Source organism: Sciurus vulgaris (genome assembly GCF_902686455.1).
Source record: "Sciurus vulgaris genome assembly, chromosome: 2".
NCBI classification, from domain to species: Eukaryota; Metazoa; Chordata; class Mammalia; order Rodentia; family Sciuridae; genus Sciurus; species Sciurus vulgaris.
The window spans coordinates 77807219-77833772 of NC_136462.1; the positions used below are offsets into that span (position 1 = coordinate 77807219).

Genomic DNA, 26554 nt, shown 5'->3' on the forward strand with positions numbered 1-26554 from the left:
AGGAGCCAGGAGGCAAGATAGGTGGGAGGAGAGGGTCCCTCCGGAAGGACTCCAAATTTAGGCAGCAGGGTGGGGGAAGTGAGATATAAAGAGACTGGAGCTCTGTGGACAGACAGAGACTCCTCCAACACAGGTAAGAGGGAGTTTGGGATGAGGGCTCTGCAGTCAGGGCAGACAGCTCCCCTTGAGGGCACCTGTCTTCCCTGGGAGTAGGGTGCGGGTCCACTGGAGGCCCATAGATTCTGCTAGGGCTGCCTTCCTCCAGTCCAGGAAGTTCCCTCCGAGAGTGGTTTCCACTGGCAACACCACCCCTCTTTCTCCTCAGAGTCCATTTCTCTTCCACACCTTTCTGTGTCTTCCACACACTGCCTCCTTTCCCTCCTTTGGGTGTTTTCCTTCCCTTTGTCCTGGTCTTATCTGGTCTTGGTAGACCAGAGGATTCACCAAGGATTCACCAATCCTTGTCCAGATCATGCGTCTCCACCTGTCTCTCTTCTTGGCCCTTCCTTCTTGGCTGTGCTCTAATCTGCCTTTCTGTTTCTCACTCTGTGTCTGCGTGTCATGGCTCACACTTTCACTAACCCTGCGCCCTTTCTTTCTTTTTTTCTTTCTCTCTCCCTCCCTCTCCCCACTCCACCCCTAATGCGGGAGATGGAAGCCAGGGCTTGGTGCATGCTAGGCAAGTGCTCTGCCACTGAGCTGCATCCCCAGCCCCTCTGCATATTTTCTGTTCTTTCATTCTGCCTCTCTGCCTCACCCCCTGCTTTGGTCTGTTCTGCTCAGTCTGGCTCTCTGGGTCAAGTCTCCTCTTCCCAACTGGCCTGTATCTCTTGTTCATTCTATCTGTTCTTCTCTCTGTCCGGTTGCACCTCTGGGCTACCTTGCCCCACCTGTGGTCCCAACTCTTCAGGATTCTCTGAGAAGAGATAACCAGGTGAGAACCACCCTAACTTTCTCCATAGACAGCAGCTCAGATTTCTCCTGAGAGCCAGGTTGCTGGACTAGGGTCCTCTGTCTCTCTCCCAAGCAGCTTAGCACCTTTCCTTGGCAAACTCCAGTCAATTCCAACCCACAAACCCCCCTTTTGGAAGTCCTCCTTCAGGTGACCTCAGAGGGCAAGGGAAGCAGAATTCCCAGGACAGGAGCGGGTGGTGCAGTATGTGCCTAGGCAAGCACCTATTGGGGTAGTGGGAAGCAATAGGGAAGAGGTGGGGCAAAGGGTAGGGGCAAAAAGGACAAGGCCACCCACCAAAGTCTGGGTACACCTCAGGAATAACAGGTCCTTCCTGCCTCGGACTCAGAAGAGCAACAAGATGACAGACGCCCAGATGGCTGACTTTGGGGCAGCAGCCCAGTACCTCCGCAAGTCAGAGAAGGAGCGTCTGGAGGCCCAGACCAGGCCCTTCGACATCCGCACTGAGTGCTTTGTGCCAGATGACAAGGAAGAGTTCGTCAAGGCCAAGATTGTATCCCGGGAAGGGGGCAAGGTCACTGCTGAGACTGAGAATGGCAAGGTGTGTGGGACATAATAGCAGGGCAGGGGGGTAGGGAGAGGGGGGAAGCCACCTGTAATGGGAATTGAGGGCCTGAGGAGAGAGCAGGGATGCCAGGCCATGTTCCCTCGACAGCACAGGATCTGAGCCTTCTCAGATGACCCTAAGAAGATGCACTCGCCCCCCTGCCAGAGAGGATGCTGGAAGGGGTTGGGAAGCTCACTATTTCCCCCCCTCAGAGAAGGCTTGTAGATAAAGAAGGCACAGACAGACCATTAAATGAAGCCTCCTCCTTGCTGCCCCACAGGGCATGGTGGTACATGCCTATAATCCCAGCACTTGGGAGGTTAAGGTAAGAGGATTGAGAGTTCAAAGCCAGCCTCAGCAACTTAGTGAGACCCTGAGCAAGAAAGAAAGAGAAAGAAAGAAGATCCCTCTTCCAGCACTTGTATCCCTCCTCTCTGTGCCTCAGTTTCCTCCACTGATTGCTTTTCTCAAATTCTCTTCACCCAAACCAAAAGCCAACTCTTAGATCCAATTGGACATATTGGAACTTTTGTGCTGAAAGCTCAGTACTGGGACCAGTGACTGGCACTCAGAAGCCCCTGCTCCCAGCTTGCTCACCCTAGCCATGAGAATCACCACAGGTCACCAGCAGGGTTCAGAGCCGTGAACCTTCTGTACTTGCTGACTGAATGTTGCATCCACTGAGATGTGTAATACTGTGCCAAAACCCAAGAGGCACTTGCTTTGATTCTTATCTTAACTCTGCCACTATCTGGTCACTGTGAGGGCAAATCATTTACTTGTTGAGAGCCACAGCCACCACTTTAAAAAATGCTGGAATACCTACTGTCAGGCCATGGCAAATTGACCAGTGCCAATCAAACCACACCAACAGTGGCTGAGATGATGTGTAGGGTTGGTGAGCTGCTTTTCTGGTAAGGGAAACCCTTGCCTTGAGCAACTGACGCCCTAGAGTACTGGCCCCAGGAGACAACTCCGGGTAACACATAAGGTGGGCACATATCTGAGAGCTGCCAGCACCCAGGTTTGCCCATAGATACTTAAAACATAGGGACAGGGGGTGATGATCATTGGACAGGATCAGGAGAACTGGCAAAATAAAAGGGTCCTAGGACAGTCTCTAGGGTGGAAAGTCTGTGATCAGGAAAATTATCTGGGAAATGTGTCCTATAGCAGCTAGAAGAAGCAGGGCTGGAACACTGGTCCTGGAAGATCTAGGGGAGCAAGGCCAAGTCAACGTTGTGTCCTAGGAAAAGAGAAGAGGACAAGGCTGGCGAGCACAGACTGGGAATGTGGTCATCCTCTCCTACTACCCGTTTCCTCTCTAGACGGTGACCGTGAAGGAGGACCAGGTGATGCAGCAGAACCCTCCCAAGTTTGACAAGATTGAGGACATGGCCATGCTGACCTTCCTGCACGAGCCTGCAGTGTTGTACAACCTCAAGGAGCGCTACGCGGCCTGGATGATCTACGTGAGTGACTGCGGCACAGTGCAGGGGTTCCTTTTCCTGGATGGAGGCCTCAGTCAGCCAGGGGGATCCTCCCAAAAGAAAGGGGATAGGGATATTCCCAAGGGACCCAGTCTCGTCTCCCCTCCAACCCTGGTCAGCTGCAGAAAGAGAGAAGCTGGCTGAAAGGACCAGGGATGCCCCTGACTGTCAGCAGTGCCCATCCCAAGCTCTCCCCCTTCCCTAACCTCATGCCAACTCTGTCTCCTACTGCAGACCTACTCAGGCCTCTTCTGCGTCACCGTCAACCCCTACAAGTGGCTGCCTGTGTACAATGCCGAGGTGGTGGCTGCCTACCGGGGCAAGAAGAGGAGCGAGGCCCCACCCCACATCTTCTCCATCTCTGACAACGCTTATCAGTACATGCTGACGGGTGAGCCCTGCACCTGACCTGTGCCCTCAACCCAACACCCAGCTGGGCCCTCAGCCCTCACTGAATTTCCTCTCCTCTTTTCTCTTCCAGATCGAGAGAACCAGTCCATCCTCATCACGTGAGCAAGTGCCATCCACCCATGGGGGTGGGGGTGGTGGTAGCCAGAGCAGCTTGCAAGGAGTGTAAGGTGTTGGACTCTTTCTAGAGGGAAAATTCATACCCTGCTGGACTCTGGTTGCTTAGACTGTGAAGGGGAAAGCAAGTGCTGAGCTCTCTATGAACAACAGCAGGAATCCTGGGTTCTGATTTGTCCCTGTTGTCCCCAGTGGAGAATCCGGAGCAGGGAAGACTGTGAACACAAAGCGTGTCATCCAGTACTTTGCCAGTATTGCAGCTATAGGTGACCGCGGCAAGAAGGACAATCCCAATGCAAACAAGGTGTCGTGTGGGTCACAGGCTCAGAAGTGGAGAAGGTGTTGGGGGCAGAGCAGGGCTCCTCAGGGTCCACACTGTGCAGAAGACCTTCTTAGCAGGAGTCACACTTTGAGATCTGAGGTCTGACTCCCTTGGGAGCTGCAGACACGCCAGCAGTTCATCCAGCCCCACCTCACCCCCGGGGCCACGGCAGCCTTGCTGCCCTCCCAACACCACCTGGAGGTGGACAGATGATGAATGCCCATGTTCTGCTCCTTTCACAGGGCACTCTGGAGGACCAGATCATCCAAGCCAACCCTGCTCTGGAGGCCTTTGGCAACGCCAAGACCGTTCGGAATGACAACTCCTCCCGCTTCGTGAGTGGTCCCTGATCACTGCCAAGTGGCCTCATCAGCATTGACAGGAGAAGGGGGTGCTATTTTTGCCAACAGTTGGCACACTCAGTTGATTGTACTGAATCTAGCTTTGGAATATCAACAAGCATGTGCACACACAAAAAAAACCCTCACAACCCAGTTCTGGGAACCCAAGGGAAGTGGTCCAGAGTCACCACAGCTATTCCCTAGTCAAGTAAAAGGGATGATTTGGGTCATATTTTAGATATCTCTTATGAGTATTTGTAAAGCTCTCCCACATTGGACATGAGAAGAGAGCACAGGCTTTTGGAGCCTGGCCTGACTCTCTGTGTACTCAGCAAGTCCCCACACCTCCCTGAGCCCAGTTCCATCACCATGAAGCAGGGGTCATGATGTCTACCTTGCATAGTACTGGCAGGATTATGTGAGATAATATAAGCGGCGTAAACAGGAGACTTCTCCATGTGTTAGTCCCTGGGCTGCTGCTTCCCCTCAGATCCCCAGTGATATGTGAGCATGGACACTCTTTTCTATTTTACTGAAAATGGAAACTGAGACACCAAATAGGTCATTTATATTCCAGAACCACCAGGGTTTCTGGGTAGAGTTGAGGTGCATGATTTCACTCTGTCCCTTCTGGTCAGTTCCCTTATCCTGCCCACAGGGGAAATTCATCAGGATCCACTTTGGAGCCACTGGAAAGCTGGCTTCTGCAGACATAGAGACCTGTGAGTAGCAACAGGGAGCCTGCCCATCATCTGAGTCCGTCTCCTTTGCCTCCCCTCCAGTCACAGCCCGATCTCCTCATTCCCTCCATCTTCTCCCTAGGTGTGCATCTGCTTTGTGGATTTAGTTTTCTTTTCCCATGGGTCTTGCTACTGTTCTGCAGGAAACTCTCTCCCCATCTCCACCCTTCTGCTGGCTCTCCTCACTTTCCTTCCTCTCCCACCTCACTTTCCTCTGCCTTCCCCACCTCAGATCTGCTGGAGAAGTCCCGGGTGATCTTCCAGCTAAAGGCTGAGAGGAACTACCACATCTTCTACCAGATCCTGTCCAACAAGAAGCCAGAGCTGCTGGGTGAGCCCTGCCTGCACCCTTGCCCCACTACCTACCCCAAAGCCCATCTGTGTGCAGTGCGGATCCTCCTTCCCCTCACTCTGCCACCTGCCTGCTCCCCTTCCCTCTGCTCACTCTCTTCCTTCCCCACCTGGGAGCCCTGCATCTCCTGCCTCCCGCTGCTCCACCACACTCGTTACTCCTTCTCATTGACTTCTTTCCACACTCTCCCTGGCACAATTCTTCTTTCTTGTTGACTTTTCTCCTTCTCTTCACTTGCCTCCCCTTTCCCCACACACCATTCCCTACCATCCTCCCTTTCTTTTTGTTGGGACCTCAGGTATCTTCCCTTCCTGGGTCCCCCATGTAGGTCTTCAGGTCCTTTGGATTCTCTCCTAGGTCCTTGCTGATTCCTCCTTTTCTGTACCTGTTGCCTGCCCTCTTCTCCTCCATTCTTCCTCCATTCTCCTCCCCATTCCCTTCCCTGCCCTCTCCCTATCTCCTTGTCCCTGCCTTGTCCTCCCTTGCCTTCTCAGACATGCTGCTGGTCACCAACAACCCCTACGACTATGCCTTCGTGTCTCAGGGAGAGGTGTCTGTGGCCTCCATCGACGATTCTGAGGAGCTCATGGCCACTGATGTGAGTGAGGAGGCCTGGGTGGTGTTGTGAGGGTCCATGAAAGCTCCTGGCCACTGCTCCAACCACCCTCTGCCCTTCTGGTTCTGTCCCAGAGCGCCTTTGACGTGCTGGGCTTCACTCCAGAGGAGAAAGCTGGTGTCTACAAGCTGACGGGCGCCATCATGCACTATGGAAACATGAAGTTCAAGCAGAAGCAGCGGGAGGAGCAGGCAGAGCCAGATGGCACAGAAGGTAGGCAGGGCAGGCAGCAGTACCAAGAGGCCCAAGGTGTTGACTGGGCCAAAGACTTATCATGCCAGATATAGCCATAGGAGCTGCATCTCCCATGCTGTTTCCAAAGGTCCTTTCCACAATTCTTAAGGAATTGGGTTGAAAACAGGCTTGTTTGGACCCCAAGAGAGAAAGTGGAAGGAAATCAAAAGAAGTAGGTGGTGGGAGAGGTTGGCCTTTTCTGAGGGGCAGGCATCTAGCCTTTCTTCTCAGTTAGAGCCCAGCCAGGCCTCTGTCCACTCACTGTCTCCAGAAAGGCTGGTTCCTGGAGAACCTGAGGCTTGTGGGGCCAAGGGATGGGTTGACAGTTTGGGAAGGTCAGGGACACAGGGGAGGTGGGCAGACAGGGAATCCTCCCACATCCACAGCTACACTAACCAGAAGTGGGTTGGGGCAGAGAGGGAGGATCAGTGGAAGTGCTCACTCTCTCCTCCTCAACTAGATGCTGACAAGTCTGCCTACCTGATGGGGCTGAACTCAGCGGACCTGCTCAAGGGGCTGTGCCACCCTCGGGTGAAAGTGGGCAATGAGTATGTCACCAAGGGGCAGAGCGTGCAGCAGGTGTACTACTCCATTGGAGCACTAGCCAAGTCAGTGTATGAGAAAATGTTCAACTGGATGGTGACACGCATCAACGCCACCCTGGAGACCAAGCAGCCACGCCAGTACTTCATAGGAGTCCTGGACATCGCTGGCTTCGAGATCTTCGATGTGAGCCAGGGAGCCTCTTGCACACTCACAGTCGCTTGTGAAGGGCCAGCTATGGGTCCAGCATGGGAAGGCAGTGGCACTGACAGGGCAGTCATCATCCCTACCTCAGGGGAAGCCCCCACTCCCCTGCCCTGACCTGGGAGGGGACCAGCCCCACCCCTGCTGGGCTTGAGCACACTGCATGGCACAGCCCTGGGCTGACGCCCCTGGCCACTCAGACACCCGCCTGCCTGACCTGCTCCTGCCCCTCCCCGCCTGCAGTTCAACAGTTTTGAGCAGCTCTGCATCAACTTCACCAACGAGAAGCTGCAGCAGTTCTTCAACCACCACATGTTCGTGCTGGAGCAGGAGGAGTACAAGAAGGAGGGCATCGAGTGGGAGTTCATCGACTTTGGCATGGACCTCCAGGCCTGCATCGACCTCATTGAGAAGGTGCCTGGCCCCGCCCACTGCGTCCCCCTCCTCTGCCATATCAGACAAAGTGGCAGCCCCTCTCCCTTCTGTGCTCAAGAAACTAGAGTCCCCAGAATCCCAGGTCCTTTTCCAGACCCAGCTTTCACCCACTGTGAAATCATGGGCATACACAGGATGAGCCCCTTTGGTCTTTCCTTGGGACCTCTAATCCTGTCCCCCAAAATGGTGGTTACCTTTCTATGTTACGAGTGAAGCATAGTGAAGGAGTGGCCCCTCTCCACCCCATAAGAAGCCTCATTCATGGAAAGATGCTAGGCTGAAACTAGATACATTTCGCTTCCCATCCCCTTGCTCTTCACTGAGATAAGCCAGTCTGCAGCCCTTCTTCTCTACGGATACTTCTCAGGAGAGATAGCTGAGCAGCGGTCACACATGCCAGTGCTGACTGCCCTTGGTGTGCCTTTGCTCTTTGCTAACATGGACCAGAGCCCAAAGTATCTCCCATCCAAGTAATAACTATGTCCAACCCTGCTTAGCTTCTGAGACCAGAGAAGATCTGGAGCATTAAGGGTGGTATGGTCACAGAGACAGTCTGAGTATCCAACCTGCACCTAGCCAGTCACTGCCTTCAGAAAATGGAAACTTCTCACAATCTTTGGGTTATTATTCTAAAACTGTAGGAAAAAAGCATATGTACAAACATAGATATATGTATGTGTAGGTGCATATGTGTGTTTTCCTAGAGAGACATTCTTTGGTTAACCAAATTGTCAAAAGGATTCCTACCCCAAGAAAAGCCAGGAACCACATTCTCTGAAGGGCAGAGTGCTGTGCAGAACCTGGATCCCTCTAACCGACTCTTGAAGCATTGCTACCAATGACCAGTGGAGAGACGTCTGACCTGTACCTGCAGTCTGATTCCTCTGACACTTCTGTCCCTGGCCTGGTGTCCCTGGGGCAGAGACATCAGGAAAAAATGAGCAACATTGTGAGATGTTGAGGTCTCGAGGGGTGATTAGGAGTACATAGCTCTTTGCTGGGTCCACTGAGGCAGAGAAAGGTTACACAAGCTAGACCCGAGTATAATTGGATTTAGGTTAATTCCAGAAATATTGGCTTCCTATTCTGGGACAAGAGATATAAGCACAGGCTCCCTTTGGCCCACTAGCAACACTGGGCTATAGAGTCTTCTCTGATAAGATGCGGGATTCTGGAAGCCTGGGAATATACTAAGCGATTCTCTCTCCACCTCCCGACCTTGACCTTAGCCTATGGGCATCATGTCCATCCTGGAAGAGGAGTGCATGTTCCCCAAGGCCACTGACATGACCTTCAAGGCCAAGCTGTATGACAACCACCTGGGCAAGTCCAACAACTTCCAGAAGCCACGCAACGTCAAGGGGAAGCAGGAAGCCCACTTCTCCCTGATCCACTATGCTGGTACCGTGGACTACAACATCTTGGGCTGGCTGGAGAAGAACAAGGACCCACTCAATGAAACAGTGGTGGGCTTGTACCAGAAGTCCTCCCTCAAGCTCATGGCCACACTCTTCTCCTCCTATGCTTCTGCTGATAGTGGTAAGGAAGCAGCCCCTGCACTGAACCAAGGGACTTCTGGAGCTGCAAGGTTCAGAAATAGGCAAGGGGAGGTTATTAGTTGGGAAATCCATCTGGAGTCCATCTGTACCTCCCCGGTAGTACCTGCCATCATCCGCTTGTGTTTTGGACACTGGTGCACATGACCTTACTCAAGGTCAGTAAGGGTGATGTGCACAACATCGTCCCAGACCCAGCATAGAGCCATGCGAGCGGGAGTTCCTAATATACAGTGAGAGGATCACTGAACACATGGTAGAACAAATGGAACTGTCATTCAGAAAGGAAGGAAAAGGGTGTGGATTGAAATTTAAAATATAAGAAAACTAGAAAGTGGGAAGACATAAGAATGGAGGATAGGGTTAGAAGAATGGGGTAAGGCTACTGATGGGATTTCAGTGCCTATCAATGAGCCACCTTATGTGCTCAGTCTTATCCAATCCTCTTTCCAGCTTTTAGAGGTAGTTACTTCCATCCTCAGGGAAACCTGAGACTTGGAGAAGAGCCCGACCAAAGTCACACAGCTGCTGAATGCCAGAGCCCCGCCCCTGCCCCAGGGTTCCTCTGTTGTTAAGTTCTTGTTCCTCCTTCCTTTTCTTGTTACTAGGGGATAGTGGTAAAGGCAAAGGAGGCAAGAAAAAGGGCTCATCCTTCCAGACGGTGTCTGCTCTCCACCGGGTAAGAAGGGCCCAGGGATTCCTGAAGACTTCTGGGGGGGGGAAACCTCAGGCTGCATTGCCCTATCCTGATGCCCTATCCTGAGGCCAAAGTTATGGGGTAATTTTTAGCATGTAAATTCTAGACACACCTGAAATCACATCATGAATTAGTTGTCAACCTCCTGTCCCATGAATAGTTCTGGTGACAGGGTGCCTGGGACCCAGGGCTCAGGAACCTAAAGGAAGACCCTTGTGGTTCCTAACTCTCCATCCTTATCCACCCCAGGAAAATCTGAACAAGCTGATGACCAACCTAAGGACCACCCATCCTCACTTTGTGCGCTGCATCATCCCCAATGAACGAAAGGCTCCAGGTGACTCCAGGGAAGATTTTGGTCTGGGGAGAATGCCTGTCATCCACTTACCCTGAGACTGACTCCCTCCCCTACCTCTTGCCACAGGGGTGATGGACAACCCCCTGGTCATGCACCAGCTGCGCTGCAATGGTGTGCTGGAGGGCATCCGCATCTGCAGGAAGGGCTTCCCCAACCGCATCCTCTATGGGGACTTCCGGCAGAGGTGGGTTCAGACGTGCCCCAGAGTGCAGGGAGCAGGGGGAGCTTGGGCTGCCTCGAAGGAGCAGGAGTCTGCAGGCAGCCCTTGAATTCTGTAAGCAGAGCAGAATCCATGCACAAAGCAGGTGACCCCAGGCACTCTCCTCCCCAGGTATCGCATCCTGAACCCAGCGGCCATCCCTGAGGGTCAGTTCATTGACAGTAGGAAAGGGGCAGAGAAGCTGCTGGGCTCTCTGGACATTGACCACAACCAGTACAAGTTTGGACACACCAAGGTGAGTCTAGAGCCTTGTTGGGTGGTTGCAAAGCAGGTAGCCATGTTGGGTGAAGCTGCAGGAGGTAGAACCCCATTCCTGGCTTCCTTATCAGCTGAAGAGCTGAAAGGCAGGCTTCACTTCTCTCTCTAATTTTTTGCATTTGCACTACTGGGTGCAGGATGCTTGGGTGATGAGTCCTCTGGGAACTCATCCAGGGTCCTCCCACTCTTTCTCCACCCAGATATCTATCTCCTTTCTGAGACTGAGGCCTCCTTGTTTCTAACCCTTGTCCACAGGTGTTTTTCAAGGCCGGGCTGCTGGGGCTCCTGGAGGAGATGCGAGATGAGAGGCTGAGCCGCATCATCACACGCATCCAGGCACAGTCCCGGGGCCAGCTCATGCGCATTGAGTTCAAGAAGATCGTGGAGCGCAGGTAAGGCAGGAGGAAAAGGAAAGGCACCACAGAGATGCAAGAGATGGACAAGAGGTGCCAACTAACATGGTTCAGAAGACTGGGCTATATATCCTGGCTTCGCCAATTACTTGCTTGCCTGAAAAATTCACTTTTTACCACCTTGGGTTTCATTTTGAATTCTTTTTTAATAAAAATACTCCAATGAAATAACTTTTTAAAGCACCAGCTCGACCAACACTTAGAGGGCTGACCCACTGTTAACAGTGTAAATTAGTACAACCTCTTTGGAAATTATTTATCATTATCTTTTAAAAATGAACAATCATAAACTTTTTAATTCTCCTCCTGAGTAAATTTCCACAGAGCAACTACACATGTACACCATGAAAAGAAGAAAAGAATCATCGTTGAAGCATTGGTCATAATAGCAGAAATCTAGAAAACAACCTGAATTTTCAGGGGTTTTATCCAAAGCTGAAGAGATAAATAGTATTATAACCATTCAGTGGAATATTACAAAGCAATGAAAAGAGTGAACTACAACTATATAGTACAGTGTGTTGAACCTTAAAGGATATTGTTAGAAGACTGGGGCTGTAGCTCAGTGGCAGAGTGTCTGCCTAGCACATGTAAGGCACTGGTTCAGTCCTCAGCTCCACATAAAAATAAACAAATAAAATGAAGGCATCTATCTACAACTACAAAAATTAAAAAAAAAAAAAACATTGTTAATTTTTTGTTTTGATTTTGGTACTAGAGACGTTTTGGTACTCAGGGACACTTAAGTACTGAGCCACATCCACAGCCCTTTTTTTTTTTTTATTTTGAGACAGTTTCACTAAGTTACCTAGGGCCTCACTAAGTTGCTGAGACTGGCTTTGAACTTGTGATCCTCCTGCCTCAGCCTCCCAAGTAGCTGTGATTACAGGTGTTCACTCTGTGCCTGGCTTAAAGCATATTTTTGTTTGAACAAAAGTAAGTCACAGAAGGATACATATTATATAATGTGATCTTTATCAAGTTCACAAATAATAAAAATCATCAATGCATTGTTTAACGTTACATACATTTCCAGGTGTGGTGACACATGTCTGTGGTCCCAGCAATGAGAGAGGCTGAGGCAAGAGGACCAGAAAGCCAGCCTCAGTAACTTAGTAAGACCTGGTCTCAAAATAAAAAATAAAAAGGTCTGGAGATATAGCTCAGTGGTGAAGTGCCCTGAGTTCAATCCTTAGTATAATACATATATTGTTAAAGTATTTTTTTTTAAGTAAGCAAACAAAGATTCAGAGCAATGACTGCTTTTGGTGGGGGACCTAGGGAATGGTACAGGGAGTAGCACATAGGTAGATTCAATGGCTGGTAAAGCTCTACCTCTTGTTTGGGTGATGGGTTCATGAAAGTCATTTTGTATTCATGCTTTATAACATACACATTATAGTTGTTCTCAGATGTGCATGATTTTTAACATACGTGAGGTCTCATGAGAGTAGAAACACTGTAGACACCAAAAGTGGTAGCTTCTATTGCTATTAATGCTCCACCATGCAAGATAAAAACTACCCTTTAGTTGAATTGAATAATAGGTTTTTGTTGAGCAATTCCGTATTCGGTGTAGTGATGTCGGGTTGGGAGTACATGCAGGGAGTGAGGCTACAAGACAGGGCTCCTGCTTCTGGTGCCTACGAACTTGCTGAGATGGGAGGAAGGCTAAATGCAGTTGGTTCCATGATTGGGAAGTGCTCCTTCATGGGGTTCCTCCCTGCCTCCACATTTCCTTGTCAGGGATGCCCTGCTGGTAATCCAGTGGAACATTCGGGCCTTCATGGGAGTCAAGAATTGGCCATGGATGAAGCTCTACTTCAAGATCAAGCCACTGCTGAAAAGCGCAGAGACAGAGAAGGAAATGGCCAACATGAAGGAGGAGTTTGGGCGTATCAAAGAGACGCTGGAAAAGTCTGAGGCTCGTCGCAAGGAACTGGAGGAAAAGATGGTGTCCCTGCTACAGGAGAAGAATGACCTGCAGCTTCAAGTGCAGGCAGTAAGTCCATGTGATTATCTGGTCATCTTTCCCTTTCTTTCACCCAGATCATAACTCCAAGTCTAAGAGCTCAGCTCTCCTTAGACCCTGCATCTCTCCTCTTTTTAATCACCAGTTTCTTCCCTGTCCTCTTCTCTCAGGAACAAGACAACCTCAATGATGCAGAGGAACGCTGTGACCAGCTGATCAAGAACAAGATCCAGCTGGAGGCCAAGGTGAAAGAGATGACTGAGAGGCTGGAGGATGAGGAGGAGATGAATGCTGAGCTCACAGCCAAGAAGCGCAAGCTGGAAGATGAGTGCTCTGAGCTCAAGAAGGACATCGATGACTTGGAGCTGACACTGGCCAAGGTGGAGAAGGAGAAGCATGCAACAGAGAACAAGGTGAGGGCAGCTCCCTCTGACTCCAACCCAGGTCTCCTCAGGATTCCCAGGCCAGAATATGGTCCTGGTCCTTGGCATGGAGGTCCCCATAGATGTCTGCAGATTAGTAATCTTTGACCCTAAAGGGGCTGGGATTTGGGGTTGACAGGTGAAGAACCTGACAGAGGAGATGGCTGGGCTGGATGAGATCATTGCCAAACTGACCAAGGAGAAGAAAGCTCTTCAAGAGGCCCACCAGCAAGCCCTGGATGACCTTCAGGCTGAGGAGGACAAAGTCAATACCCTGACCAAGTCTAAGATGAAGCTGGAGCAGCAGGTGGATGATGTGAGTAGAAAGAACCATGTCCTATCTCCCTCAGATCAAGATTTTGCTGTCAACACCAAAGGTCAAAGGAGTTTCTGATCCCTCAAACTAAGTTCTATGGTCCCTATCTCCCTCAGACCAAGATTTTGTGGTCAACACCAATGGTCAAAGGAGTTTCTGATCGCTCGAACTAAGTTCTATGGTTCCTGGAGATTTTTTGCTCTCTGCATTAGGCTAGGTCTCTGAATCCTACATGCTCTCAGGATTTCTCTGCTGGTTTGAGTTTCAAACCCATTGGACTTCAAGTTTAAGAGAAAGTAGATGAACATGTATGAATTTCAGGTTTTCGGGACATTATTCATTTTTTTCTCTCCACCAGCTGGAGGGATCCCTGGAGCAAGAAAAAAAGGTGCGCATGGACCTAGAGCGAGCGAAGCGGAAGCTGGAGGGTGATCTGAAGCTGACCCAGGAGAGCATCATGGACCTGGAGAATGACAAACTGCAGCTGGAAGAAAAGCTCAAGAAGTATGCACCATGGCAGTCTGGAAGGGTTAATGGAGGTGTTGGGCCTGGTAGTTGGGGCCCTGGGTGCTGCACCTCCACTGGTTGTGGGTACCCATGATACACTGGAAATGAGGGTAATCACAACCCTCCACCTTCACTGTCTGGGCCAGAAGGGAGGGGGGCTTTATGTCTGGGCCAGCTTGCCATGCTGAGGCAAGCAAAAAAAAATGGCCCAGGGGAAGGAGGACCACCAGTCACCACCCCTGTTCTCCTCCAGGAAGGAGTTTGACATTAATCAGCAGAACAGTAAGATTGAGGATGAGCAGGCTCTGGCCCTTCAGCTGCAGAAGAAACTGAAGGAAAACCAGGTGATGTTTTTCCCAGTGCAGCCAAGGGGCAGTTCAATGTCCTGAGGTTGAGGGAGCTGCTTAGGGTTTTAGACAATATCCAGAACTCCAGGCAGCACCAGAGACCCAACTATCCCTGACTTACAGGAACCTCAGAACACCAGCCTACCCCTAGTAGAGCAAGGACATATTATTTCAGCAAAGCTATTTTGGGGGAGAATTGTACCTACTAAAAGTGTTTCTCTTTCTGAGATGTGCTTTGCATGATGGATTTTCTGCTCTGAGGTTAGTGATGGAACTCAGTTCTCCCCTAATCCTTCCATCAGGGATTTCTGCCCTCAGTATGGGTGGGGGAAGCTCCTACCACCTTTCTGATTCTCAGATCAAGTCACCCTTTCTGATCCTCAGACTCTCTTCTCATCTGTAAAATGGGACTGACAAACCTGCCTTTCAGGACCGGAGGAGATAATGTGTATGGAACACTATGTCAGCTAGAAAGCTCACATTAATGTCATTTTAATGCAAAGTTACAGAAGTCAGCCAACCCCTAGCAAGAAAATATTCTTTCATCTTCATCTCTCTCATCCCTCTGCAAGAGGAGAACAAAGGAACAATCATAAGCCAGGCATGGTAGTACACACCTGTACTCCCAGCTCCTCCGGAGGCTGAGGCAGCAGGATCACTGGAGCCCAGGAGTTTGAAGCAGGCCTTAGTCAACACAGCAGGACTCATCTCAAAAAACAAAAACAACCCAATCCAGTCTCTCTTACCTTTAATGTACCTTGAACTTTAATGTGTTTTTAGTGGTGGGTTTGTCAAACAAGCCCTGGAAGTCTAAAGGCAGATACTGTCTCAATTTTATAGCCGCAGAAGAAGCATGGCCATATCTGGGTGTAGTGAAAACAGGCACTCAGCTACTGGGGCAGGACCTTGTTCTCTCATTTTCTGAGTAGTTTGCAGCTTATAGAAAGAACTAGTCTCCCCTCAGCACACGGGGTCGTTGGCCCAGGGTATAACTAGCATATAAACACAATTCCACTCATTTAAACTGTCCAAGGGAGATTCTCATCCAATTTTGGGTGCCTCCTCTGGGTTTTAACCAGAATATTGGGCCATTCCCAGGATCTTCTACCCTCGGCATGGGCAACTTCTTTGGCCTTTTGGATTCAGAACAACAATGTTGTTATCCTCACCTAGTCTTGGCAATGAGCTGTGGCTTCTTCCCTTCCTCTTCTTGTCCTTGTGCATAAGTTCCACCTTCTCCATCCCAGGAATAGAAGCATAGGTCCCCTCTTTGCTCCTCCCAGAACCTACCCAACTGTGTATTAAAGCCACCTATTTTCCCAGATGAAGGGAATGCCAATCTTCCCCTTTGCTTCTGGCTAACCAAACAGCAGATCAAATGGGACGTTCTCCCAATTTAGTCACAATCAAGGCTAAGGCCAGAGCAATGAGATAGGGGCACAATAAAGAGAAGGGTGCTCTGCTAGCACTCACCTGACCTAAAGGGAGCAATCAAGCTAGACTCCAGGCCTGGTCATAAAAAGAGGAAGCCCTGAAGAGTGAGGAAGATGGTCCATCAGACTTTGTAGTTAATTTGGAAAATTACAATAGTATTTGATTGTTCTGAGGCAATTGAAATGTTGTTGCAAACATTTGTAAAAATATAAGCATCCTCTCTCCTGTATTATGGTAAGACAGTGAAACTGTGGACTCTGAGATTCCTGATCTCATTAGGATCTCGTGGTTCTCCTCAGAACACAGACTCTTGGAATTTAGAGCGGCAGATGCCCAGATGGAGTCTGGGAAACCCTCAAGAATTGCCTTGAAGGTTTCACTTCAACTAAATTCTTATTGATGGTCAGTGCATTAAATGGTGCTTAGTGATACCCCTGGCCTCTACCCACTTGATGCCAGTAGCATCCCCACTTATGTCATAACAATTAAAAATGCCTCCAGACATTGCCATCTGTCCCCTAGGGGTGCAAAATTGCCCCTGTTAAGAACCACTGCTCAAGAGGAACCAAACCATTTGGGAATTTTCAGTCTTGGGGTGGGGACCCAATGGAGGTGTCCAGGCAGCAGGTCTGAGCCCTTCACATCTGGGCATAGGCACGCATAGAGGAGCTGGAGGAGGAGCTGGAGGCCGAGCGCACTGCCAGGGCCAAAGTGGAGAAGCTGCGCTCAGACCTGTCCCGAGAGCTGGAGGAGATCAGTGAGCGGCTGGAGGAGGCCGGCGGGGCCACATCTGTGCAGATCGAGATGAACAAGAAGCGAGAGGCTGAGTTCCAGAAGATGAGGAGGGACCTGGAGGAGGCCACTCTGCAGCACGAGGCCACAGCTGCGGCCCTGCGCAAGAAGCACGCTGACAGCGTGGCCGAGCTGGGTGAGCAGATCGACAACCTGCAGCGGGTGAAGCAGAAGCTGGAGAAGGAGAAGAGTGAGTTCAAGCTGGAGCTGGACGATGTCACCTCCAACATGGAGCAGATCATCAAGGCCAAGGTGAGCCCAGCTCCACCGCTCCCCTCCCTCCTCTCTCCAAAGCTGTACCTTCCTCCCATATTCTCTCTATGTGCCATCTCTCTCGTCCTTCTCACTCCCTTCATCTCCCTTGATCTTCTCCTCCTTTCCATCCTGCTCTTCCCTGGCCCTCACCTCCTCCCTTCTTGGATTCATGTCCCTTCTTCAGACTGATCCCTTCCCACACTGCTTCTGTCACCCTCCTGCCCTTCGTGCTCTTCCCACCTTCGCCCTCTTTTCTTTCCTGTAGTCTGGTTAACCCAGTCCCTTCTCCCTGCCAACCCTGGTCCTTCCCACATTCGCCTTCTCTGTGTCCATTACTGCCTGAAGGCAAACCTGGAGAAAGTGTCTCGGACCCTGGAGGACCAGGCTAATGAGTACCGCATGAAGCTGGAAGAGGCCCAGCGCTCTCTCAATGACTTCACCACGCAGAGAGCCAAGCTGCAGACCGAGAATGGTGGGTGCCCCTGACCATCCCTGCTCCTGTCCTGCGCAGGGCATTTTCCTCTCTTCCATGGCCCACAAACTCCTCATTCTGCCTCTAGGAGAGTTAGCCCGACAACTGGAGGAAAAGGAGGCTCTGATCTCCCAACTGACGAGGGGGAAGCTCTCCTACACCCAGCAGATGGAAGACCTCAAGAGGCAGCTGGAGGAGGAAGGCAAGGTGAGGCCCAACTAGGGGAAGTGGGACAGGCTTGCTGGTGTCCCTGGGCATTGAACCTCAACTCCAGAACTGGGTCTGGAGAGCCTGGCTCTATAGTACACACCTATAATCCCAGCTGCTTGGGAGCCTGAGGCAGGTGGAACACAAGTTTGATGTCAGCCTGGGCAAGTAATGAGGCCCTCTTAAATTAAAAAGTACTGGGGATGTAGCTTCAGTGGTATAGTGCTTACCTAGAATTCATGAACCAATGGGTTCAATCCCTAGTTTAAAAAACAAAAAGAAGGAAGGAAGGGAGGAAGGGAGGGAGAGAGAGAGATTTGGGTCTGGAGGCTAGAGAGAGGCCTCTGTAATGGGGGACACTAGTCCAGTTTCTCCAACCCTCCAGTTAAGCAACACCCAGTCAGTTAGTGCTTCTTTCCTTATTTGTAAAGGTGCCGGGTGGGCAAACTGGGAAGCCACTTGAAGACTAAGATTCCACCTCAGTGCTCATGCTGGATGAGGCTGGGCTTGATTGAAATAAATACATATAAGGATCTAGAGAATGGGGGCAAGGATTCCCTCCACCTCCCGGTGTCCGCCTCTCCCCAGGCCAAGAACGCCCTGGCCCATGCACTGCAGTCAGCCCGGCATGACTGTGACCTGCTGCGGGAGCAGTATGAAGAGGAGATGGAGGCCAAGGCTGAGCTGCAGCGTGTCCTGTCCAAGGCCAACTCAGAAGTGGCCCAGTGGAGGACCAAGTATGAGACAGATGCCATCCAGCGGACGGAGGAGCTGGAGGAGGCCAAGTGAGTGCCGAATGCCCCCACCCTGATTTTCAGACAGGAACAGAGGACCTGGGGTGGAGATAGGCAGAGTGGATATGACTAAGTGGTTTGGGGCGGGAGTGACAGAAGGATGGGTGAAACCTGGCGGGAAATAGAGGTGCTAGAAAGAAAGCCTTGATTCTGTGATCTGTGAGCCCTGGCTGGCCCTGACCCTCTTCCTGTGACAGGCGAGCTTTTGGCCCGGGTTATACCTAATGCTCACGTATAAGACGAGCAAAAAGCTTGTTGGTCAGAGGAGCTATCATCAATCAGCCTAATGAGGGAGCAGGAGGAAGCTGAGCAGCCTGTGCTGATGGACTGTTCTAGGCACCAGCAGTTTTGTCTCCCCTGGGCAGGGGTTCCAGTGTCCCAAGGAGCTGTGGGAGGGCATGGGTCTTCTTCATCTGCAGTACCAGCGGGAAAGTCAACACCAGTCCCCAATGTTCCCAAGTAGAATCAGACACACACATCCCCCGCCCCACCCGGCAGGAAGAAGTTGGCCCAGAGGCTACAGGATGCTGAGGAGGCTGTGGAGGCCGTCAATGCCAAGTGCTCTTCACTGGAGAAGACCAAGCACCGGCTACAGAACGAGATCGAGGACCTGATGGTGGACGTGGAGCGCTCTAACGCTGCCGCCGCTGCTCTGGACAAAAAGCAGAGGAACTTTGACAAGGTGAGCCATGGGCGGGGCCACAGCCAGTGTGCAGGGATGGGGGCCCAGAGGGATGGTGCCAGTGCAAGGCCAGAGCCACCTCCCTGGAGGCAGGGGAGGAAGGCTGAGCCTGGGCCAGGGGCCTGGAGCAGCCCTGGACGTGGGACTGGATGTGGAGGCTGCACAGTGAGCCTCGTCCCCTGCAGATCCTGGCCGAGTGGAAGCAGAAGTATGAGGAGTCACAGTCGGAGCTGGAGTCTTCGCAGAAGGAGGCACGCTCCCTCAGCACGGAGCTCTTCAAGCTCAAGAATGCCTATGAGGAGTCTCTGGAGCACCTGGAGACCTTTAAGAGGGAGAACAAGAACCTGCAGGGTGAGCTGGCCCCAAGGCAGGGAGGAACCACAGGGTCAGAGTGAACCATGTTTTGAGCTTTCTGACTCTTTGATCCCCAGAGGAAATCTCCGACCTGACTGAGCAGCTGGGAGAAGGAGGAAAGAATGTGCATGAGCTGGAGAAGGTCCGCAAGCAGCTGGAGGTAGAGAAGCTGGAGCTGCAGTCAGCCCTGGAAGAGGCTGAGGTGAGGTGGCCCTCCCTGAACTGCCCCCAAGCCTGCCCCACTGTCTCACCTCACCCTCGCCCTGGAGTGATTTTGACAACAGGACAAAACCTATTAGCTCCCATTTCTAGTGAAAGGCTATCTACTGCTCCACTACCCATGAATAACTCCAATGCCAAGTTCTGCACAAAGGGACATGTCACAGTCTTGATTTTAGGCAGAGGATTTTTTGAAGTTGGAATCTGGCCATCTTTTCTTTTCTTTTTTTTTTTTTTTTTTTTTTTTTGCGGTACTGCTATATCCCCAACCCGGGCCATCTTAAAAACAACTCAGACAGTGGAGACTTGAGTTTGAAGTGGTTTGAGGACCAAGTTTCCTCTGTATTATTAGGCAAGGTCCTTAACCTCTCTGTGCCTCAGTGTCCTTGTTTGTTAGATGACATAAATGTACATACCTCCGAGATCTTATTATGTACATACCTCCATGCTTATTATAAAGATTAATGATGTAACCCACTAAAACATTTACGTTAGCTATTGTTTCTGTGTATTCTTAAGACACTGAGAACAGCCCTGAGTTTGGGGACTTCTAACTTTTCTCACTAAAGGAGAGGAACCTAGAAAACAAAGAGAGTTTTGCATTACAGAAATCCCTCTTTTTTCTGTGATCATTAGGTGGGTGACGAATCCCTGCCAGGTTAGTGCCAAGGGTCTGGCAAAAGAGAGGTTCGCACTCCTTCCTTCACAGAGGAAGCCCCATGAGTCAGGAAGCCCAGGAAGTCCAGCACTTCCTCTTCCACAGGATCTTAGGAGCAGGGCCCACCTCCCCATCTCATCTTCAGGCCACAGTTCCAGTGACACCTGACATCCTATGGGCCTCCCTCCCCGACTCCACCCTGGGCCCTGACTGTCCACCTCAGACACCTGTCCCCACCCTCCTCTCAGGCCTCCCTGGAACATGAGGAGGGCAAGATCCTTCGTGCCCAACTGGAGTTCAACCAGATCAAGGCAGACATTGAGCGGAAGCTGGCAGAGAAGGACGAGGAGATGGAGCAGGCCAAGCGCAACCACCTGAGGGTGGTGGACTCGCTGCAGACCTCTCTGGACACAGAGACACGCAGCCGCAATGAGGCCCTGCGGGTGAAGAAGAAGATGGAGGGTGACCTCAATGAGATGGAGATCCAGCTCAGCCAAGCCAACAGGACAGCCTCAGAGGCCCAGAAGCACCTGAAGATCGCCCAAGCCCATCTGAAGGTAACAGGAGCTGAGGCTCTCAGAAGGTGGGTGAGTCAGAGTGAGTGGGAGAGCCCAGAGGAATAGTGAAGGCCAGAAAAAAAGGGTTTTGGGCTAACAAAGATGAGAAAGTGGGAGCCACCTGCCTTCCCGATTTGGAGGCTGGAGGATATGAATGTCCTAAACCAGTTCTGCCTCCAGCGCTAGAGAATTGTTGAGAGGACATGCCCCTTTTTCTTCAGTTGACGAGAGATTGATGAATGTAGGATGGGGTGTGCCAGAGCCAGAATGGGAGCTTCATGGTACAGTGCCCGGCCCATACCCTCGTGCTTTCCCCTCAGGACACCCAGATCCAGCTGGATGACGCAGTCCGTGCCAATGATGACCTGAAGGAGAACATCGCCATTGTGGAGAGGCGCAACACCCTGCTGCAGGCTGAGCTGGAGGAGCTGCGGGCTGTGGTGGAGCAGACTGAGCGGTCACGGAAGCTGGCTGAGCAGGAGTTGATTGAGACCAGTGAGCGGGTGCAGCTGCTGCACTCCCAGGTGAGGGATTCAGGGGCCATCATGTGGAACCCTGCTGAGTGTCAGAGCCCAAGACATCTACAGAAACCAGATGTTCCAAGTGAGTCTGTCCTACCAGGATTGCAAATTATTTCACCTCTTGGTCCAATTCTCATGTTAGTAGCAGCTGTCAGAAACACTATCTTGAGAAGAGGTCTAGCCTCAAAAACTAAAGGTGTCACGATTGATTGGTGATGGCTGCCAAAGTCACAAATCTAGGAGTAGTAGAATGCATGCTGTTATTCCATACCCTTGACCTAGAAGACAGCCTCCAGATTGCTCCGTAAAGATGGGAGTCTAAAGAAACATAACTGAATCTCTTTGCCACCTGAACTACAGATAGACTACCATTTTCTGCAATTCCACTCACACTGTTTTCAGTTATATTCTGCAGTGGGTATTTGTGCCCATCTATTGCAGTGCCCTGTGGAGTTTTGTCTTGTAATATAGTGTGTGCACGAATGACACCATTCACTGAACTTGTGTTCTCTTCCTTAGTCCACTACATTCTTTCTTTAACTGTAATCATTTCCAGAATATTGTCCTGGTATAGAACTTGTTTTTATTTTCCTTGGAATAATTTCATGCTCCTACATAAACACGCAACTGAAGAGTTCAGGAGTAGAACTGTGGGCCTTTTGCTATTTGAAGTCTTTCTTCAGAGATAAGCAGTTTTACATATAATATCTAGAACTTAGCCACAGGAAGGTGGAAAACAGGTGCAAAACAATGTCTATCCTCAAAGCAGGGTTTGTTGTTTTAGTGTGACCACTTTCAATTCTCTCTGGATTGTGGTGTGAAAAAGATAACAAAGTATATGATAGTTTTCTCTACTCATATCTAGAACACCAGCCTCATTAATCAGAAGAAGAAGATGGAGTCAGACCTGACCCAGCTCCAAACTGAAGTGGAGGAGGCAGTGCAGGAGTGCAGGAATGCCGAGGAGAAGGCCAAGAAGGCCATCACAGATGTGAGTGACTTCTCACTTCCCTGCCTCTCCTACAGACACACACAGGGACTCTGGGTCCCAGCTGCACCAGCAGCCTGAGTCTGCAGTGCTTAGGGCCACAAGGCCTGCTGAAGCAGATAGCAGGATGGGAGAGAGAAGATCTTTGAAGAGGAAGAGGCCCAGGCCCCAGGCCCAAGTTCTTTTATCCTTTCTCCTGTGCTCAGGCCGCCATGATGGCAGAGGAGCTGAAGAAGGAGCAGGATACAAGTGCCCACCTGGAGCGCATGAAGAAGAACATGGAGCAGACCATCAAGGACCTGCAGCACCGGCTGGATGAGGCCGAGCAGATTGCCCTCAAGGGTGGCAAGAAGCAGCTGCAGAAGCTGGAGGCCCGGGTGCGGGAGCTGGAGAATGAGCTGGAGGCAGAGCAGAAGCGCAATGCAGAGTCGGTGAAGGGCATGAGGAAGAGTGAGCGGCGCATCAAGGAGCTCACCTACCAGGTGCGGGCAGGTGGATCAGGAGTAGATGTGGCAGCTGCTTCACCAGCACACACAGGGCACCTGCTGAGCTGCTGTCAAGGAATGCTGGGCAGCACTCCTATCACCTGCTCTTTGAGATGCTGTCTGTAGATTTATTTTCTTTCACATTCCCTTGAGTCAGTTCCACTTGAGTCCATGAATTTTTGTAGCAAATGGAGAATCCATTTCTATTTCCTGAAAGTTCTTTTAACCAGAATCCCCCCAGATTTGTTTGTTTGATTCCTATTTGCAGTGCTGGAGATCAAATCCAGGACTTTGTGCATACTAAGTTTTACCACCAAGCTATATCCCCAGCACCCCCGTCCTAGGTTTTTTTAAATAACTCAAAGTGCTACCATGAAGGCTTCAGAATAGTCCAAGAAGTCTTTCCACCTTCTACCAGCCTGACAGGGAGACATGAATCAGGTGATGGGAAAAAACTCAGAGTGCTTCATGGGAATTCTGGGACCCACACAGAGAAGGCCTTAGACAAAAACCTCCATCTGCATAGCTCAGAGCTTTGGCCCTTGCCCTGTTATTTTCAGTCTTCTGGAAAGGAAAGACCAAGAAGATGGAGATGTTAATCTATTTGACGGGTGGCTATCAGAGGCACAGGAAAGAGATTACAGATGTAGAACTGAAGATTTGTTGTGGACAAAGTTGGAAAGGGCATCCTGGCACATACATGATATGGAGATAGGAATAATCAAGTGACGCTGGAACCAGTGATCCTGATGCCCAAATTCTGGCCCAGGGCAGTGTATTAGAATATTGGACTATGATAGATTAGAATAATCTGGATAATGATAATACCCACTTTTTTCTGCCTTCCTCATTATTTCTCTCTGGTCACCTCAGAACCACTAGACAAGAGCACCCAAGCTGCTATAGGTGAGAAACTTATCCACCAGATTAAGTCTGGAACAGGCATATCCATATCCATAAGACCATATTAGGGAATTCCATTAGGTTCTGAGTGCCTTCCTTGACTTCCAGCATTTGAACCACAAGCATCATTGCTTTGTGAGTCCCAGATTCAGAAGCTTGCCTTGCCCTTCAACCTATAAATAGAGTCAGAGATGGACTCTTACCCGCCACCTCTTTGACCTGGGCTATTGGAGGGAGGGAGGGGTGGTTGAGGCCTGAGGAGAAGAGTGGACTATGGAGGAAAAAAGGTAAATATAATTGTTCCTCTCTGAAAACTGGTTTCTCCCACCCACACACCACAGACTGAGGAGGACAAAAAGAACCTGCTGCGGCTGCAGGACCTGGTGGACAAGCTGCAGCTGAAGGTCAAGGCCTACAAGCGCCAGGCCGAGGAGGCAGTAAGTTTGTGGTTTTCTCCCTTTTTTCATCAACACACCTACTATGTGTATCTGCCTGAATGAAGAATCAACTCTAATCTTTTATTTTTTTAAAGATATTTTTAGTTATAGATGGAACTAACTTTATTTTAAATATTTTTTAATGAGGTGTTGAGGATCAAACCCAGTGCCTCACACATGCCAGGCAAGTGCTCTACCACTGAGCCACAACCCCAGCTCCTCAACTCTAATCTTTATCAGACATTTATTCTCTATGTCTGTGAGCTCAGAACTGTGTCAGACACTCTGAGTTCATGATGTAATGTTCCAGCACCGGCCCACCAGCTGCTCATAGTCCACACACCATAAGCCCAGAGGAAAGCAGTGGAGATGCTAATACAGGAGAGGAGCCATTGGTGTTGAGGGCAGGAAGGTGGCCATGCAGTTAGAATCAGGCCTGAAAGGAAACCTGATTAGGCATCACACAGTGGGGAAGACATCAGGTGAGCAGGAAAATGTGGACATGAGGTATGGATGAGCACATCTGTGCAGGAAGTTCTGGGGTCAGCAAGCATCATGTCATGATTGGAATAGGTGTAGTAAAGTTGGATTCTGGGGTGGAGAGGGGAGCATGCCAGCAAGACATTCATTCTGGGCACTGGGTGGCTGTGAAGGATTCTGAAAGCTGGAAAAGTTTGAGGAGGGTGTAATACCAGGAGCAGGAGACCCTTGGAAAGGTTGTTGCAGGAACTTGGGTAAGGAGTGAGTGGTTCAGGGACAAGGAGCTTGTCCCAGGCCCCATCTCACCTCATCCTCACAACCTCCCTCTCCCCGCAGGAGGAGCAGGCCAACACCAACCTGTCCAAGTTCCGCAAGGTGCAGCACGAGCTGGATGAGGCCGAGGAGCGGGCCGACATCGCTGAGTCCCAGGTCAACAAGCTTCGGGCCAAGAGCCGTGACATCGGTGCCAAGGTGGGTCCCTCACTTGGGCTGCTATAGTCAGACTGGAATCTCTGCAGAGAGCCCATGCCCATCCCCTCATCCCCTAAACTATAAGCACCCACAACAAGGATCCCAAGATCACTGAAACCTAACTGCCACCTGCTTTTTTTGGTGGTGCTGGGGATTGAACCCAGGGTCTTGAACAAGCTAGGCAAGCACTCTTCCACTGAGTTGCATCCCCAGCCCTAACCTTCCCTTTCTGTGGGTGTCTCCCTTTGCCTCTGAAAACCCTAGCAAATCTTTCCCACATCTTCCTCCCTCTTGCCCCTCACAATCTCTTTTCCTTTCTCAGCAAAAAATGCATGATGAAGAGTGATGCTGCCTCCAAAACCTGGCTGATGCTCACCCACAATAAACATGAGACCGGACACTGTCTGTGCCTTTTTGTCCTTCCCACCTGCAGCCCATCCTGGAGCAAGAGGGCTGGTGGCCACAGCCTCTGTATCAGAGTTGTGGGAAGCAAAGCACCTCACATCTTTGGAGGAGGAAAACAAGCCCAGAGAAATGAGGTGTTCTGCCTGCTGGCATGAGTGCCAGCTCTGCTCAGTCAACCCTAAGGGAAACAGGGCAGAAATTTTAGCAGTGGAAGAAATAAAGGCACCAACAGGCTGAGCCAATTATAGACACTGGGATACAGAAATTTGATGCCATAGCTGAAGCCACCCTCCACCTACCCATCTCTGAGGCAGTTAGAGGCATTGAAATTGTCCTGGGATACCTGCTCTTTGCAAACGAACTTCCTGCTGATACCCAAAGTGGCTCAGAGCTTCCTGGGAAGGGAGGTGCAGGGAAAGGATGTGGGACAGGTCCTATTCTAGTCAGTTCCTTAGAAATAGCTCACAGGAATGACCCTTATCAGCCCCAGGGGTCTGACCCCAGCCTCTGTGGGTCAGCACCTTCCTATGAGAGCATCTCAGGATTCTGGGGCCAGTCAATGCTGAGCCCATTCGATATGCAAGGTGGATGAAACATGGCAACGCTCGTCCATTCTCGCTCTCAGACATGGACAAGCACAGAGGCATACACAGGCACTCGCCACTGAGCAAGGTTCTCCTCTCTCTGAGCTTCTACTGAGGACTGGTCACATAGTTGTTCAGGGTCCAGCTGGTTCTGACTTCCTGCTACTCAAAGCAAAGCCCTGGCCTCCACTGAACTTTTTGACAAGGTTCTCCAGACCATCTTCTCATTCCTTCACCTGGCACCCCTCTCCCCAGCTCCCCCAGTTGAGCTTCCTCTATACCTCCTTCAGGTGGTGCCCTTCCAATTACACCCCGGCCAGGTCAGTCAACTGGTCTTGAGGATTAATTATACATAAAGCCTGCGAGCTGTGAGGAAAATTCAGAGAAACAAAATCCAGTTTGTTCTAGCCTTGGAGAACTTGCCAGGAGAAGCTGTCAGATCTGATGAGGAACAGGACACAAGGATAG

At 50.6% G+C, this 26554-nt stretch overlaps 2 protein-coding genes across 2 annotated transcripts in view; both read left to right on the forward strand.

Annotated features, from left to right (window-relative positions):
- The window catches only part of LOC306651998 (myosin-7), a 51542-nt gene extending 26047 nt beyond the window's left edge, over positions 1-25495 (forward strand). The window contains exon 39 of the mRNA XM_079125055.1: positions 25420-25495. Coding sequence (XP_078981181.1) covers positions 25420-25443 — 24 coding nt within the window. The 3' untranslated portion in view covers positions 25444-25495. The remainder of the gene's footprint in view (positions 1-25419) is intronic.
- LOC306651993 (myosin-6) lies at positions 1302-25495 on the forward strand. Its single transcript, XM_079125043.1, has 37 exons — positions 1302-1514; positions 2849-2992; positions 3245-3401; positions 3492-3519; positions 3728-3839; positions 4100-4192; positions 4857-4920; positions 5171-5269; positions 5785-5888; positions 5981-6119; positions 6601-6869; positions 7131-7301; positions 8552-8861; positions 9487-9557; positions 9825-9912; positions 10000-10117; positions 10265-10388; positions 10667-10803; positions 12571-12826; positions 12967-13209; positions 13358-13534; positions 13893-14038; positions 14295-14385; positions 16477-16866; positions 17215-17341; positions 17430-17548; positions 18137-18333; positions 18841-19024; positions 19210-19375; positions 19456-19580; positions 20504-20812; positions 21133-21336; positions 22199-22324; positions 22528-22803; positions 24051-24146; positions 24963-25097; positions 25420-25495. Exons 1-37 carry the CDS (start codon positions 1314-1316, stop codon positions 25441-25443), a joined length of 5820 nt encoding a protein of 1939 aa, XP_078981169.1. The 5' UTR covers positions 1302-1313; the 3' UTR covers positions 25444-25495.
- Positions 25496-26554: the final 1059 nt, after the last annotated feature.

Coding starts and splice junctions, on each gene's coding strand:
- LOC306651993 (XM_079125043.1), top strand. CDS start 1,314: ATGACAGACGCCCAGATGGCTGACTTTGGGGCAGCAGCCCAGTACCTC. Junction 14,386..16,476: donor AGAAACTGAAGGAAAACCAG/GTGATGTTTTTC, acceptor ATCTGGGCATAG/GCACGCATAGAGGAGCTGGA. Junction 16,867..17,214: donor AGCAGATCATCAAGGCCAAG/GTGAGCCCAGCT, acceptor TACTGCCTGAAG/GCAAACCTGGAGAAAGTGTC.